Raw genomic sequence first — 17,046 nt, 5'->3', positions numbered from 1 at the left:
TGTCCCTGAATGCCTCTGTGGCTTTTTTTTTTTTTTTGTCTCAGTGGCCATAGGAGCCCTGTGTGGCTTTTTTTTTTTTAGATACCTTGTGAAGATTTATGAAGCGTGGCTTTTTATTTCCCAAGGGTAATATTAAATTATTTTTTATTTGTTAATTATTTATTTAAAGACTAATCAAATACAGTAGTGGGAAGTGGGGAGAAGGCAGATCTGTAAGTAGGTCTGTAATCGACTGTGAATGATCACAGTAACTCACCATGTTTGGACCAGCAAATTCTTAATGTTATTATTATCTATTATTATTTTTTGAGACAGTTTCTGCTCTGTTGCCCAGGCTGCAGTGCAGTGGCACGATCTCAGCTCACTGCAACCTCTGCCTCCATCCACCTCAGACGATTCTCCTGCCTCAGCCTTCTGAGTAGCTGGGATTACAGGCAGGTGCCATCACACCCGGCTAATTTTTGTATTTTTTAGTAGAGAGGGGGTTTCAGCATGTTGGCCAGGCTGGTCTCAAACTCCTGAGCTCAAGTGATCCGCCTGCCTCGGCCTCCCAAAGTGCTGGGATTACAGGCATGAGCCACTGCGCCTGGCCAAATTATTATCATTATTATTATTTGAGACAGAGTTTCGCTCTTGTTGCCCAGGCTGGAGTGCAGTGGTGCGATCTCGGCTCACTGCAACCTCTGCCTCCCGGGTTCAAGTGATTCTCCTGCCTCAGCCTCCCTAGTAGCTGGGATTACAGGCGTGCACCACCATGCCTAGCTAATTTTGTATTTTTAGTAAAGACAGGGTTTCACCATGTTGGCCATGCTGGTCTTGAACTCCTGACCTCAGGTGATCCGCCTGCCTTGGCCTCCCAAAGTGCTGGGATTATAGGTGTGAGCCACCACGCCCAGCCTCAAATTATTTTTTTTTAATTGCTGAAGAGATTTGTGCATTTTAGAAAACTTAGAAAATATAGGAGAGCAGAGAGAAAAATCACTCATAATTTCTCCACCCAAGAAATTTCATACCCCTATAAACATTTTGCCATATATGGTCTCAGTTTCTTCCGTGGCTGTGTATTTTTGCCTCTGTTATCTTAATAAATAAATAAACTCACTCCGTCTCCCAGGCTGGAGTACAGTGGTGCAGTCAGAGCCCACAGCGGGCTTGATCTGAGCTCAAGTGATCTCCTGCCTCAGCCTCCTGAGTAGCTGGGACAACAGGCATGAGCCACACTGCTCAGTTTATGTATTTCATTTACTTATTTATTTATTTATTTTTTAATGTTTTGAGACAGAGTCTTGCTCTTTCACCCAGAGTGGAGTGCAGTGGCATAATCTTGGCTCACTGCAACCTCTGCCTCCCAGGTTCAAGTGATTCTCGTGCTTCAGCCTCCCAAGTAGCTGGGATTACAGGTGTGTGCCACCACACCTGGCTAATTTTTGTATTTTTAGTAAAGACAGCGTTTTACCATGTTGGCCAAGCTGGTCTTGAACACCTGAGCTCAAGTGATCCACCTGCCTTGGCCTCCCAAACTGCTGGGATTACAGGTGTGAGCCACCGCGCCCAGCCCAGCTTATATATTTTATAAAAGCTGGGATTTGTTTTCACTGTTAAAGAGTTGCAAACATCGGCCGGGTGCAGTAGCTCACACCTGTAATCCCAGCACTTTGGGAGGCCGAGGCGGGCAGATCACAAGGTCAGGAGATTGAGACCATCCTGGCTAACACGGCAAAACCCCGTCTCTACTAAAAATACAAAAAATTAGCCGGGCTTGGTGGCGGGCGCCTGTAGTCCCAGCTACTTGGGAGGCTGAGGCAGGAGAATGGCGGGAACCCGGGAGGCGGAGCTTGCATGAGCCGAGATCATGCCACTGCACTCCAGCCTGGGCGACAGAGCAAGAGTCTGTCTCAACAACAACAAAAAAAGAGTTACGAACATCTCTCTATATTAATTAGTTATGTTGCATCACTTTGAAGACCTCATAATTTCCTTCCTTTGGTCCTATGGAGAAAAAAAAAACCAACATATAATGTCTGTCATATAGATAACCATAACTCTCCATGGTCAGTTCCTTGTATTTTGTCAAGGTTGCTTTTAATTTTTTTGTATTATAGACAATGTGATAAAAATCAGGAAGGTATTTGTGCATATCCTTGATTTCCTCAAGTTAGATATCTGGAAGTGGGGTTGCTAGCTTAAAGTGTGTGCAAACAATAACCCTAAAACAATAATAGTAATACTAACAGGCTACACTTACCAAGTACCTATTACGTGCCTGGCACTGTGCTAAACATTTTCCACCTGTTGGCTCCTCGCTGAGATCTCTGTGTGGTGTAATGCTAGCGTTCCCCTCATAAGAAAACTGGCATGCGGTGAGGTGATCTGTTTACACAAGGTTGCATGGTTAATTTGTGGGATCTTGGGCAATCCGCCCCCAGTGCCCAGCTTTAAAGCCCCGTGCTTCCCTGTCTCTCTTTTGGTGGGGAGATAGGAGCCTCATACACACACAGGCGCACAGGATGAGACGTACATGCAGGTGCGTGCAGCCTAACATTCAAGAGACAGGGTCAGAGCTGCGAAGGGACAGGGAACGGCAAAGGCCTCCTGGCCAGGAAGCCTCCTGAGGAGTAGCAAGGGACTGTTGTCGCTGTATTTTGAAGCCACAGATACCCCAAATTGATTTTTGTTCTTTTTTCCTTCTTCTTTTTTTACTTTTAGTCCAGTCCCAGCTGGCTTCAGTTTTTAAATTGCAGAAGTAATAAGTGCTCATTTGTAGAAGTAAGTAGAGTAAGTTGCAAAAGTTCCTCTTACGCCCCTAATCCCATTCTCCAGAGGTCACTGCTGTTATGTTTTTTATGGCTCTTTCTAGGCCTCTTGGGGGACATAATACAAACGTGTGTTTGCGTGTGGTGTAAGCTTTATGCACATTAACGCCTTTTTGTTTTTTTCTACAAACATTGGCATCATGTGGATCATAGAACTTAGCGTTTTCGTTGTGCTGTTTACCGTGGCCAGCTTCCCTTAAGGCTCTGCCCTGTTGATCTTCTGCCTCGCAGCGCTATGAGTCATTTGCTGACACAGCCCCTGTCGGTGGGTGCTGAGGCTGGTCCCTGTGCTTCGGCTTCCCCATACAGCAGTGCAGGGAGCACCCTCACACATAGCATTGTGTGTGTGTACAAGGGCTTCCACTGGAAATAGCCTTGACGGGGAACTGCTGGAGCGAGGGTGTGCTTATGTCAGATTTTGGTGTATGCTCTTAAGTGGCCCCTTACGAGGTTGTCTCGGTTTGCATTGGCCCCTGTGGTACATGAAGAAGCCCAGGGGATGTCTGACCCACGTGGCTCTGCACCCCTGCAGGTACCTGGAAGAGGTGGGCTACACAGACACCATCCTCGACATGAGGTCCAAGCGCGTCCGTTCCCTGCTGGGCCGCTCGCTGGAGCTCAACGGGGCAGTGGAGCCGAGTGAAGGGGCCCCCAGGGCTCCACCAGGCCCTGCGGGGCTCAGTGGCGGGGAGTCGCTGCTGGTGAAACAGATCGAGGAGCAGATAAAGAGGTGAGCCCTTGGACATGGCAGGTGTGTCTCTCTGTTCCTCCTGACTGCTGGTGAAGGCCAGGGTCAGAGTGTCAGCTGATGGCGCTGGGTGCCCTGGTGGCCCCTCCTCCTGGAGTATGCCGTGGGCTCCCTTGTTCTGAAACCCTGAGTCCCTTCACTGCTGGGATCCCCCGGATTCTGTCCTGGGTTCCCTCCACACACTTCGCCATGGCCTCATCTCCAGCCCTGCCCCCGTCCTGATACTCAGGCCTGCCCGCTTCTCGGTCGAGTGGGGTGCTTACCGAAGGCACACCCTGGGTGCCTCGCCAGCAGGGAGTGGAGCACACGTGGTCGCCACCCTCAGGAATCTCTGGCTTGTTCACTCTCATCAGCAATTGTCAGTTAAGCAGAACAAGTGAGGCCACGTAGGTGATGCTAAGCACGATGGAGACCACGAGGGCCAGTATGTGCTCCTCTGTGGGGGGTGGGCAGGGAGGGCCTCTGTGGGCATTAAATGGAGGGTAAGCCACACGAGTGGCTGGGAGGAGAATGTTCTAGGCAGAGGGCACAGTGAACCCCGAGGTCCAGAGGCAGGAGAGACTCAGCCTGCACAGAAGCAGCACGAGGCCAGCATGGCCGCAGGCAGTGAGGCGTGGGCTGCGGGGAGGTTGTGGTCTCAGGAGTCAGCCATTCAGGGCCTTGGGCTGGGATAGAGTCTGAGTTTGACTCAGGGTTGTGGGAAGCCAGTGCTTTCGAGCAGCGGAGTGACATAATCTGACGTACCTGATCCACTCTGAGAAGGAGAGGTGTGGGAGGGTCACAGAGGAGGCAGGCGGACCAGTTAGGAGATGGCTCGATGTCTGGGACAGAGCTGATGGACTTTAGCGGTGGTGAGGCGAGAGGTGTCAGCTTCCCCAGAGGCTTTCAGGCAGTCGACGCTGAAGGACTGCAGCTAAGGGGAGAGGAAAAGAAACGAGCGACTCCAGGGTTTGGTGTGAGCCATTGGAGCAGCATCCGCTGAGACGGGGAAGCCTGGGAGTGGAAGTTCTGGGGGCCGCCGAGGTTGTGTGAAGTGTGAGGGGCCTGTTTACCCCCATGTGGAGAAGCAGAGCTCGTCTGGAGCTGGGGGGCATTTGGCCCCTAAACATAGCTCTAGTTGAACAAGCACATGGGCATTCTTTGGAAAGCCATGGCCGTCTGCAGTGCCTGCAGGAGTGAGTGTAGATGACGCAGAGAAGAGATCTGGGGACTGCCCGGGTGCTCTCCCACTTAGAGGCTGGAGGGAGGAACAGGAGGAGGAAGCTGAGAAAGAGGCTGAGCCTGTGCGGCGTGTCAGTGTCGTTGTGGGAGGAAGGCCGGTGAGAGTGGAGTCCTGTGTCCCGCTGCAAGTGCAGTGAGTGTTCTGAGGATGGAGTGGAGCTCTGGTGATGGCAGCCGTGAGGCGAGAGGGTACATCTGCAGTGACCTCTGCACCCGTTGGTAACTGGCAGTTGACAAGACCTCCAGGGCATCAACCTGATGGCAGAAAGGGGGGATGTTTGCGTCGATCTGCACTTGGAATTGCACCCTGCCTTCTCCCGCAGTCAGGCTGGGTCAGTACCTCCTCTGCTATAACTTGTCATGAAGTTGGAAGCCAGGAGGTGGAAGGAGGAGTGCCATCTGTTGCTGGGGATAGTGCAGGCTCCTGGGTAGCAGGGATCGCCGGCGCCCCTGCTTGCGCGAGGCTGGCTGGCTTTCGGTGCCTCCCCTAGCATTTGTAGAATGGCCGGTTCCTCTTTCCTGCAGGGCGTGTTTGCCTCCTGCCTGACCTGCCCTTGTGGTCTGACTGGGCTGTGGGAATGGGGACTGCTGAGTCAGTGGCACTTTCTCATCCAGCTTTCCTTCTGACTCAGCACAGGATGGAGATTTGTGACCAGGGTTGGGGGCTGGCCCTCTGAAACTCAGGTCGGCGGTCATTGAGGAGCTGGGCCCCGTTTGCGGTCTGAGTGAGGCTTCCAGTTGGAATGAGCATTTGTTGGGCAGAGGCTGGGGTTGGGGCTCTGTGTGTGACCAGAGTCAAGGCTGCTCAGGGGTTAGGGGGTTAGCTGGGTCTGGGCTCTGGCCACCAAGCCTGGGAGGGCACCTTCCTATCTGAGCTTTGACATCTGCCAGGACTCATGCCTCCTCTGCTCTGCTGTCTTTGGCAGGAACGCGGCAGGCAAAGATGGCAAAGAGCGCTTGGGCGGCTCAGTGCTGGGGCAGATCCCCTTCCTGCAGAACTGCGAGGACGAAGACAGCGACGAGGACGATGAGCTGGACAGCGTGCAGCACAAGAAGCAGCGTGTGAAGGTGAGCCCTTCCTCCACGCCCTGCACAGCCTGGGCTGGGTGTGACCTGATCGAAGCCCTTCTGAGTCAGCCTGGGCCTTCAGGGGCTGCGGTGTGTGCTGGCAGCAGGGATATGGAGACACACAGGCCCTGGCCTGGAGGAGCTTGTGGCCAGCAGCGGCCTTGTAAATAGTCATGTGCCGAAGGACGCGTTGTGGTGGAGGCAGGGGCATGTGCCTATGAAGGAGGCACCTGTGGGAGATGGCCTCGGAGCTTTCCCTGAGCCCCGGGCTTCCCATTAGCGGGTCCCTTTGCCTGGGTCCCCTTTCTTTCCTCCTTTAGACTCAGCTCAGACACCCCCTCCTCCAGGAAGCCTTCTCTGACTCACCCTGGGCTCCCTTCCCTGGCCCTGGCCACTCTGGGGTCCTCCCTGTCTGGTCTGTATTCCTCCTGACCCCTCCCTGGGAGGGAATGGGCCTGTGTGGGCCTCCACTCCATCTCCAGTATCCCCAGTGTGGCTCAGCACAGAGTCGCACCCCAAGTAGAGCCGCAGCACTGCAGGAGGCCTAGAGGAAGAGCAGGAGGGCTGAGTCCAGGGTCTCAAATGCTGGCCCCTGGTCCAGACACTTGGTCCTTCCCACCCCTCTGAGAATTTCTAGTCCTTTTCCACCCCTCCACCCATTCCATCAGGAATCATCCGTGGTGTTTGCACCCCTTCGGGCCCACACCCTTGGGCTGGCTGGTTAGGTAGGGCTCTCTGTCTCTACGCAGCAGCCCTCCAGCGAGGCCCAGCTGGGAACCCAGGGGACTGCCCATGGCTCCCAGGGGGCCCTGGCCCAGCTGCGTGAGTTCGGGCCCACACTTCTTTGTCTTGGCTTCAGTCTCCTCACCCTTTAGATGGGGCTGAGTCCCTCCGTCTGAGTTGTTGAGGATTTAATTAGAATGAGCTGGTGCCCAGGAAGCCCTCAGCTGCACGGTGGCTGTCCCCCAAGTGCTCAGTAGGTGTTAGTGGCACTGGTGGCACTTGGTAGTGGTGGAGCCCTCATGGTTCCAGGCACTGTTGGCAGAGCACAGTTGCCACTCGTGTGCCCCTCAGAGCACCTGTGGTGGTTCCCTCCTCTGGAGTCCTGAGCCCGGCCGCTGCCTTTCTGGGCATGCTGTCTAAACCCTCCCCTTCCCCATTCTTTGCACAAGTGTTGAATAAACCTTGGCCCTAGGTCTTCTCCATGCCCCTTCCCTCTGGTCCCCCCCATGCAGGTCAGAGGCTGGCCCCTCACTGGTGCCTGAGAGGTGTTGCCAAACTCAGCCTGGGAGGCTGACATGTGGAAGGGGCCAGCCACGCCCTGGAGGAGTTCACAGTGGGCAGAGCTTGGCTTTGGTGACCTAGGGCAAGTGGGTTCCTGCTGCTCAGCCTGTCTCCTGGCCCGTAATGTGGGAATGATAATGACAGTGTTCACGGTAGCTGTTCGCAGGGTTGGGGGTTAAGTGAAGTCGTGTCTGCGAGGGGTAGTCAGTGGTCATTCAGTGAGTGGAATTTGCTCTTGTGCCAGCACGGCTGCTGGTGCTGTGTTTATCGCTGCAATGCTGTGGTCCGTTCATCCTCACTTGTTTGCACCTCCATATATTCACACACGGACACCAGTGCATATCTGCCCTCCCTGCAGGCAGATTGTTGCATTATCTGACTTTTCTTCATCCGAGGCACCTTGCTGGGGGACTGGAGCAGGCTGAGCCCTGGCTAGGGGAAGGACTGCGTGAGGGTGGGGTCAGGCCAACCGGCCCTAGTGGTAGCAGCTGTCCAAGGCCCAGCAGGGGGCGCTCCAGGGCAGCTGGCTGGCGGCTGAGGCAGCCCCATGAACAGAGACGGGCCCAGAGCCCCGGCTTATCTGTTCCTAGGCACGGAGGTGGCTTAGTCTCTGGACAAGAGGCCCCCTGACTTGTCTGGCTTTCTCCATGCGCCAGCTCCCATCCAAGGCTCTGGTGCCCGAAATGGAAGACGAGGATGAGGAAGACGACTCTGAGGATGCTATCAATGAGTTTGATTTCCTGGGCTCAGGAGAGGATGGGGAAGGGGCTCCAGACCCTCGGCGGTGCACTGTGGATGGGAGCCCCCATGAGCTGGGTGAGCTGACGTTTTTCTGGCCAGCCCCCGCTTGCCTTCCCCACCGAGGGGGTGGGAGCAGGCTCAGCTGCCTGCAGCTGCTTCCTGTACAGGGTCTCTCTACCGGACGGATATGTTTCCTGAGAGGAGGGTAGCCAAGGAGAGCAGGAGGCCCAGGTCATGGCCGCCGGCCCCTCACCCCTTCCCTGGAAAATCCCCATGGAGACGCAGGCAGTCCTGGCTCTTCCTGAAGTGGGGCCGCCAGCCCTCCAGGGCGGGCGTCCAGCTCTGGCTGGCCTCAAGGAGGGAACAGGATGAGGACCCAGTCCGGGAGAGGCAGGTGGGAGGGCCGCATCTTCCTCCCTGTCCTGTGACTCCCAGCTAGGAGGGCTCTCAGGATACGTGGGATGGGTGGCTGGGGCCTGAGGCCTAGGCAAGGCAGTGACCTGCCCACTGCCCCACGGAGGGGCCCAATCAACCTCCTCTCCTCTGCCCATTCCCCCCCTCCCCCGGGGCCAGAGCTTCACAGCCCCACAGAGTGGCAGGGGGCCCTCAGTGTGGGGAAGGCGTCACCTATGCCAGACTGGGTTGAAACTGCTGGGCGACTCCGGCCCTATGCCTCGACCCTGCAGAAAGCCGTCGGGTCAAACTCCAAGGCATTCTGGCTGACCTGCGGGATGTGGATGGGCTGCCCCCAAAAGTGACTGGCCCGCCTCCTGGCACACCCCAGCCCCGGCCACATGAAGGTAAGAGGCACCCCCCACCTGGTTCCAGTCCTGCGGGCCCATGGCAGAGGGAGGCTGCAGAGCTGAGCCCAGGGCTTCTGTGTCTTCAGGGTCGAGGCCCAGCCTCCAGTCTGCAGCGTCCCTGCCCCAAAAGTTCGTCTGTCTGTCTGTCTCCCTCTCTTTTTGTCTGTCCTGCCCTGTCTGTCTCTCTGTCTCTTTCCAGCTGTGATTCTTCATCTTGTCCTCTCCCTGTCTCTCTCTCTTGCTCTTTATCTCTTTCTCTGCCTCTCTCTGTCATTCTCTCTCTCCCTGGCCCTCTCTGCCCCTCCCTCCCCTCCCCCTACCAGGTTCCTTTGGCTTCTCCTCAGACGTCTTCATCATGGACACTATCGGGGGCGGGGAGGTGAGCCTGGGGGACTTGGCAGATCTCACCGTCACCAACGACAACGACCTCAGCTGCGATGTAAGTTCTCCGGGTGCCCCCCACACTGTCCCCATTGGCATTGCGCCCAGGGCCAGCCCCTGCAAGCTCTGACTGGGTGCCGCCCATGCCCTGCTCATCCTGTTTCACAGAGGGGTGCAGATGTAGACGGTGGAGGGACTTGACTGCGGTCGCCAAGGCGCAGGGCCTGGAAGACTCTGGAGCCTGTGTCTTAATCACAGTTCCACGGCTCCTCCACTCAGTGCCCCTCCCACCCTGGTGATTTGGAATGCAGGAAGATGACCTGTAGCCACCCCCTGCTCTGCCAAGTCAGGCCAATCTAGTGTGAATGGGCAGCTGGGCTGAAATGAAATGTTCCGGGCCTCAGTGGACGGGCCTCTGGCCATCTGGGAGCCTTTGGCCAGCTGGGAGCTTTTGGTGTGGGTGTATGTGCACATTTTACTGTGACAGAATGGGATTTCCAGTGTTGGTGACCCTAGCAAGGCTGGGTGGGGACTGCTGTGAGATTCAGGAAGGGGGGTCAGAGCAGAGGCCTGAGAAGTGGAGTGTGCCATGGGGTCCCTCTGCACGCCCCGAGATGTCATTTCATCATGGGGAAGTACAGTGTTCTGAGCCCCGCTAGGGGAGGGGGTGAGTGAACCACACAGTAGCAGATCCTCTGACCCTAAAGAACTGTGGCAGAAGGGACAGCTAAGGCAGGGACGTCAGCTGGGAGCCCATCTTGGGGCATGGTGCTGAGGCTTGCCTGGTACTCTGCTCGTCATCTCTCCTGAACCTGGCCCTCTCCGGGTCCCCTGCTGGGTGAGCGGCACCAGGGCGCATGCAGCGTGGTGGACAGAGGCCCCCACAGCTTTCCCATGTGTGCACTGCCTCCCCTTCATGGTCACGTGTCTGGTCTCCATGCCCTCATCTCCCCTGGGACTTCCTGGCCTCTCAACCTCTTTCTCTGAGGCTACCTTTTTTTTTTTTTGCTCCTCGAGGGGATCTCCCTATGTTACCCAGGCTGGTCTCGAACTCCTGGGGTCAAATGATCGTCCTGCCTTGGCCTCCCAAAGTTCTGGGATTACAGGCGTGAGCCACTGTGCCCCGTCTATGGCTACTTTTACCTGCCCCTAATCTGAGCCTCTCAGGGGTGGCAGGAATAAGCCATGTCGTTCCCCTGCTCTAAACACTTCCCCGGCTCCTTGTTTCTCTGAGGCTTTTTCTTAGGATGAAATGCGCATTCCTCCGGGGCTCACCACCCAGCACCTGTCTCATCCCCTGCCACTCTCCTTGCCTCCTGCAGCCTGTACCACTGACCTCTCAGGCCTGGGCTCGCCCTTGCTGCCTCAGGGCCTCTGCACGGGCCCTTTCCCTCTCCAGGGCCCTCTCCTTATCTGGTGAAGTCCTGCTGGCTCGTGCTTCCTCAGGAAAGCCCCAGTGGCCCCCAGGGAGGAGGGCAGGCTGCCTGATGTCTCTCTGTGCATCTTTAATTCATTGCCCTGCTCATGGCTGATGATCCTGCACACTTGTGGGATGGTCCAGTTGTGTCCCCCATTCCCCTTCCTCTCAACTGCAAGACCCCAAGGGGTCAGGCTCACCTTTGTCTCTCCAGAACCCAGCACAGTGTGGGGACTTGTTGGGCGAGCATGGAGACTCTGCCCAGCAGAGGAAGGAGAGAGGTCCCGGCTGGAGCCCAGGCTCTGAGGGCATTCCTGCCAGGGTCATATGGGTGGAAGACAGGGGGCCTCAAGCCCTGGGTGTCGGTGTCTGCATGACTGCTGGGATGGATGCGAAGACACTGAGGCAGCTCCCCCCAACCCCAGCTGTCTGACAGCAAAGATGCTTTTAAGAAGACGTGGAACCCCAAGTTCACCCTGCGCTCGCACTACGACGGCATTCGTTCCCTGGCCTTCCACCACAGCCAGTCGGCTCTGCTCACCGCCTCCGAGGATGGCACGCTCAAGCTCTGGAACCTGCAGAAGGCGGTCACGGCCAAGAAGTGAGGGCAGCAAGCTCAGAGCCGGGGGCAGGGGCATCTGGGGACGGGGGTGACAGGGTCTCAGTGACATCAGGCTCCTCTGTCATCCCACAGGAATGCGGCGCTAGATGTGGAACCTATACATGCTTTCCGGGCTCACAGGTAGGGAGGTGCCCCTGAGCCTGCTAGAAACTCGTCCTAAATGCAGCCTGACTCCTGACCTGCTCACTGCCATCGCGGGAGGCCCACGGCAGGAGGCAGGACAGCAGGGGGCTCTGAGTCCCCACCCCCTTCATGATATACACAGCCCTGGCTCTTGGGGCTCCATCACATGCCCTGGCAGCTGGTACTCAGCACAGCCCTTCAGGGGAGGAGATGGAGGTGGGGTGGGGGAGGGCAGGGGACAGGCAGCTTGTCCAGGTAGCATGGCCAGAGCCCCAGTCGCTGAATTCCTTTTGGCCATCCTTGAAGAATGCTAGTAGGGAACTTAGGTCCTGTGGCCAGGGGAGGCCCTGAGCTTGTCTCATCCCCCTTTCCACATATTTGTCGCTTCCAGGGGCCCAGTGTTGGCTGTGGCTATGGGCAGCAACAGTGAATACTGCTACAGTGGCGGGGCGGATGCCTGCATCCATAGTTGGAAGATTCCAGACCTCAGCATGGATCCCTATGATGGCTACGGTGAGGACAACGCCTCCCGCCTTCCCCTCACATCCACTGGGGCCTGGCCGTCCCCTCCACGCACGCACAGGTCGCGTCCACCTCTTGCCAACACTGCAGGCCTCAGGAGTGCGTGTGACGGCTCCCCTGTCTGCTCTGTTGTGAGCAGCGCGATGCAGCGCGTGGCCAAGGGACGAGCCAGCCGGGATGGGAATGATGGCTGTGGGAGGAGGTGGTGAAGCTGCCTGAGAATCTCTGTGAGCCGGCGTCCAGAAGGCAGAGCTGAGGCAGCCCAGGCTGGGAGCAGCCCATGCACAGGCGTGGCTGGCCCTGGCAGCCTCTGCTCTGCCATGCCGTGTACTCTGTGTGTGGGGATCCGCCAGGGTCTCTGCGTGGTTGATGGGAGGGCATGTCCAGAGAAAGCAGAGAAGGTGGAGTTAGCTGGGCCAGGCTGGAGCGAGTTGGGGCTTTCTCTTTGGAGCATCTAAGACCTAAGTAGGGAAGTGACCAGACTGTCACTTCTGTTCAACATCTGTCCCCCTGTTCTCTGCCTTTTTTTTTTTTTTTTTTTGAGACAAAGAGTCTCACTCTGTCACCCAGGCTGGAATGCAGTGGCGTGATCTTGGCTTACTGCAACCTCTACCTCCTGGGTTCAAGTGATTCTCGTGCCTCAGCCTCCTGAGTAGCTGGGATTACAGGCACACACCACCATATCCAGCTATTTTTTGTATTTTTGGTAGAGACGGGGTTTCACCACGTTGGCCAGGCTGGTCTTGAACTCCTGACCTCAGGTGATCCACCCACCTTGGCCTCCCAAAGTGCTGGGATTGCAGGCATGAGCCACTGCGCCCGGCTCTGCCTCCTTGATCATGCACCTGGCCCTGTGCTCCACCTTGTCTGGGCAGAGTTCAGAGGTCTTTGTCTCCTCTCAAGGGGAGGACAGACTTTAGAGAACAGGCTCACCTGCACAAGGTCAGGATCAGTCCCAGCTACATTAGCCACCACACTTTCGGTGTCAGCAGGCCAGAGCTGCTGGTGTGGACTCCAGCAACCAGGGAAGCAGTGATTGGACCTCTGGATGACCAGGGGGCTTTGGAGAGACCAGGCAAAGCCCATGCACTTGGCCATGGGCTGAAAAGACTGCTCGGGCCAGGGTTGGGACCAACCCTTGTCCAGCACAGGCTGCGTGCCGCTCCTGGGGCCACAGAACCATGCTGTTCTTTCTTCCTTAATGGAGCCTGAAAAATTCTGTATTGAGCTCCCAGTTTCTGGGCCCTGCTTGGGGAGACAGCCGTGAATAGAGGGAAATCCCTGCCTTCTGGAGCCCTAGAACCTTCCTTGGAGAGCTAGTGGGCAGTGTGAGCAGCTGCCGGGCTGTCCTGGCAGTGGACAGTTCCGAGGGGCACCAGGCGTGAAGCGGGTGCGTGGGTGATTGGAGCCCAGCTGCCTGGGGCTTGGCAGAGCTGGGGCTCTGGGCTGTCCAGGGAGGAGCTGGCAGCCCTGACACAGCCCATTTCCTCCCTGCGGTGGGTGCAGACCCAAGCGTGCTGAGCCACGTCCTGGAGGGCCACGGGGACGCCGTGTGGGGCCTGGCCTTCAGTCCCACCTCCCAGCGCCTGGCCTCCTGCTCTGCTGATGGCACCGTCCGCATCTGGGACCCCAGCAGCAGCAGCCCGGCCTGCCTCTGCACCTTCCCCACAGCCAGCGGTGAGTGGGGGCCCCGGTGCCTCACCCTGGAGCTGTGCGGGATCTGGAGGCTATCAGAGTGGTTCCTGCTGAGGCCCCAGGCCTCCCACCCACTGTCCCCCACCCTGGGGCAGGGCTGGGTCTGAGGGTCCATTCAGCAGCCTTCTCTTCCCTATGCCCTCAGAGCACGGGATCCCCACCTCAGTGGCCTTCACCAGCACCGAGCCTGCCCACATCGTGGCCTCCTTCCGCTCTGGCGACACCGTCTTGTATGACATGGAGGTTGGCAGTGCCCTCCTCACGCTGGAGTCCCGGGGCAGCAGCGGTAAGGGAGCTGACATCAGCTCATGGAATTGGTCTCAGTGTCTTCTGGGCCCCACTTCCTCCTGGGGCTTTGGCGACCCCTTGTCAGTCAGCTCAGATGACTCCCCTGCACCCTCAGGCCCTGAGCAGGAAGGAAGTCGGGTCCCAGTGGAGGGCCCCCGGCCCTCACAGCCAGGGCACTCACTGGCGGGGCTGAGTGGGGAGAGCGCGTCAGGGCCGCCCCGTCGGGCCCTCTTGGTAGAGTGGCGGAATGTGTTCATGTTTGTTATTCCTCTTCCCCCAGCCCCAAAACAGGGCCCAGGGGCTGCTTGTGCAGAACCAGCACTGCGGTCGGGGACCGGAGTGCCCTCGCCCAGCCCCCCTCGACATCCAGGCAGAGGCTGGTGTAGGGGCTGTCACGCTGCGCTTGTGCCTCTGTTCTGGTCTTCCTGATTTTCCGCTTGACATCCTTCCCTCTTCCTGCGTTTTCCTTCAGGTCCAACCCAGATCAACCAAGTGGTGAGTCATCCAAACCAGCCTCTCACCATCACCGCCCATGACGACAGGGGCATCCGCTTCCTGGACAATCGGACAGGTGAGGCCTAGCCCCTTGTGCTCGTGGTGGGCGGGGAGGGCCAGAGGCAGGCAGCAGAGATGCTTGCGTCCCTGTGGGAGGCTCTGGGAGTCTCTCCTCCAGTCCTTTCACTCTCTCAGGCGAGGCCCAGAGTGGGAGGGGAACCTGCCACCCGCCCTTCTCGCCTCAGGTAAGCCGGTGCACTCCATGGTTGCACACCTGGACGCAGTCACCTGCCTAGCCGTGGACCCCAACGGCGCATTCCTGATGTCAGGAAGTAAGTTGAGCACACTAGTCCCACCAGGGTTGGGGAGAAGGGGAGGAAGAGGCCTGGGCACTGGCTCCAGGCAAGTGCTCAGGGGGCCCCGGGGGCCAGGGCTGGGGGAAGCTGGTCTGGGCGGGAATGAACGTGGTGACCATAGGGGGCAGCACAGTCCGCTGGGGCCCTCCTCTGGGGCATTGGAGCTGCATCGTCTCATTCGGCCTCTAAGCAGCCTGGGCCTCTAAGCAGCCTGTGCGGTTGGTACTTTGATCCCCAGTTTACAGATGTGGGCCCTGATGCCCAGACGCTTTGTAACTTGGCCATTGAAGCTCTGTAACATCAGTCCAGGTCTACCTGGGGGTACCCGTGGGACTTCTGTGCTCCCACCCTGTTGTCTCTGGATAAGGGCATTGAGGCCAGCAACGTGGCTGTGCTTAGAAGGGATGGAGTGTGACGTGGGTGGGTGGAGAAGGAGACTGGAGGTCGCTGTGGGGGTGAAGGGTGAGGCCTGCAGTGAGTGCAGCAGTGAGTGTGTGCGCACAGAGGCGCAGGCCGTGGTGTTGGAGGCTGTGGCTGGGCTCTGCCTCCGGGCCTGTGCTGGCAGCCTCTGGTGGGTGAGGGGCTGGTCAGTGAGCTCCAGCCCAGTGCCCAGACAGGGCTCTATTCTGGGGGCCACTAGACAGTGGAGGGAGCTGAGCCTTTGCCCTGCCTGATCCTCTTGACCCTAAATTAAACTTCTCCTCACCAGGGCCCTGCCCAGCCTGCCGTCCTCTCCCCTCTTCTCCCCAAGCCCCTGCCAAGGCTCTTGTGGCCACCCCCACCTCCTGCCTCAGGACCTTTCCCGCCTGTCCTTCTGCCTGGAAGGCTCCCTGCATTCCTCCTGGGGCCATTCTGTCCTCACACTGACCGGCTGGGTTGCTTTCTTCTTTCTCTTCCTGTTGCCCAGCTGCAGCGTCAATGCTGCGGGGCAGGGAGAGTTGCCTGTTTTGTTCACTGCCCCCTGCCGCCCTGGGGCTCAGTGTGCAGTAGCTGCTCAAGAAATGCTGGGGGATGAGATGGACTGTGGACAGGAGGGGACCAGGGTTCTCCTTTGGGCGGGCCACAGGAGGTGATGAGCAGAGGGTGAGAGAGGAGAGTTGAGCCCCACTTCCCCTGAGGCCTTTGGACAAGGCCAGGTGAGGGGTTCCAGGGCTGCGTCTGAGCAAGGAGCCCAGTGACCACCCCTTCTGTCCCCGACACATATGCAGGCCATGACTGCTCCCTGCGTCTCTGGAGCCTGGACAACAAAACGTGCGTGCAGGAGATCACGGCCCACCGCAAGAAGCACGAGGAGGCCATCCACGCTGTCGCCTGCCACCCCAGCAAGGCCCTTATTGCCAGTGCTGGCGCTGATGCCCTGGCCAAGGTCTTCGTATGATGCCCACCTGGCCCTGCCCTGGCCGCCACGCTGGCTGGGGTGTAGGGCCGGGCAGGTGGGGCTGAGGTGAGGGCAGAAACCCCGCATTCTGAGTCTCTGCACGCCCATGCCTAGTACTGCCAGGTGTGCTGAGCCCCGCAGTCCAGTCAGGGGCGTCCTGTGAGAATCACTGGGGGAGCCCTGGGCATGCAGGGGAGGGGTTGAGGCCTCAGAGGCGCCCTAGAAGCAGCGGCTCAGTCTCCCCTCCCTTCTCTTTCCCGCAGGGGACTCCCAGCCTCACTGGAGGTGCAGAGGCCTGGCCTCTGTCTGTTTGCCGTGGAGCCTGGTGGTGCTAACGGCCCTTTCCCCAGGAATCCCTCCCCCACGGCTGCCTTCCCCAAGCATCCAGCCTGGGGATGGGCCCCTTTCAGGAATCACCCCCGAGGATGGCCTCGGGGTTTCCCCCTGTGCCCTGACAGCCGCTCCTGGTATCAGAGCTGCCTTCCAGAGGGCAGCACAGCCAGGGCCGGGTGTCTTTAGGGATCAGTTTTTCCAAGACTCCAGAAGGTGCCAGGTTCTCCCCTTGAGCTCCTGCTCCCCCATCCCCCATCCTCCCAGACCTGGGCAGGAGCTGTGCTGGGAGAAAGGGTGGCAGCCGGGAGCCTCAGAGCTGAGCCCCGGCCTGGCTGCCCCTCCCCTCCGGCCCTCTCCACTGCTTTCCAGACACTAACCAAGGCCTCCAGGCCAGGGATTGCCCAACACTCCTAGGGCAGCCCTCCCAGCGCCCCATGGGGTCGCCCATGGGTAGAGACGGCTTTCTTGTGCCCCTCCCTGGGGCATGGAGGGTGGAGTGGGCCTCGGGTCCCCCTGAACTCCCTGTATATCTGTATAAATAACAGGATTTTCATGGCGCCGCCCCACCCGCATTATCACTGTGTGATGGTCTCAGTCAGTCTCCTCCCTGTCTCCACTCTTTCCCTCTATTTATTTCACTCTCTTGTTTGGTTCTACCCTGCACCCTCGGTCCCCTTCCAGGTTCCTGTTTATAAGCCCCAACCCCTCTGCCCCCATCTTGTATGTGAAAACTTGTCTCAATAAACCCTTTGGAGTAA

General features: G+C 58.1%; 1 protein-coding gene across 6 annotated transcripts in view; it reads left to right on the top strand.

The window, feature by feature from the left end:
• Positions 1 to 17,046, top strand: part of STRN4 (striatin 4) — a 26,913-nt gene extending 9,867 nt beyond the window's left edge. For 2 of the 6 annotated variants that reach the window (XM_063600427.1, XM_063600430.1), the window contains 12 exons: positions 3,346 to 3,543; positions 5,709 to 5,850; positions 7,791 to 7,950; positions 8,562 to 8,675; positions 9,002 to 9,117; positions 10,902 to 11,077; positions 11,171 to 11,218; positions 11,613 to 11,734; positions 13,250 to 13,420; positions 13,584 to 13,724; positions 14,199 to 14,297; positions 14,467 to 17,046. In XM_063600427.1, the coding sequence (XP_063456497.1) occupies positions 3,346 to 3,543; positions 5,709 to 5,850; positions 7,791 to 7,950; positions 8,562 to 8,675; positions 9,002 to 9,117; positions 10,902 to 11,077; positions 11,171 to 11,218; positions 11,613 to 11,734; positions 13,250 to 13,420; positions 13,584 to 13,724; positions 14,199 to 14,297; positions 14,467 to 14,783 (1,804 nt within the window). In that variant the 3' untranslated portion in view covers positions 14,784 to 17,046. The remainder of the gene's footprint in view (positions 1 to 3,345; positions 3,544 to 5,708; positions 5,851 to 7,790; positions 7,951 to 8,561; positions 8,676 to 9,001; positions 9,118 to 10,901; positions 11,078 to 11,170; positions 11,219 to 11,612; positions 11,735 to 13,249; positions 13,421 to 13,583; positions 13,725 to 14,198; positions 14,298 to 14,466) is intronic. The other 4 variants (XR_010110903.1, XR_010110902.1, XM_063600429.1 and 1 more) reach the window with 4 other exon arrangements.

The sequence above is a fragment of the Pan paniscus genome, chromosome 20 (genome assembly GCF_029289425.2).
Source record: "Pan paniscus chromosome 20, NHGRI_mPanPan1-v2.0_pri, whole genome shotgun sequence".
NCBI classification, from domain to species: Eukaryota; Metazoa; Chordata; class Mammalia; order Primates; family Hominidae; genus Pan; species Pan paniscus.
The sequence above is the reverse complement of the archived record's forward strand: the minus strand, read 5'-3'. Positions and strand labels throughout refer to the sequence as shown.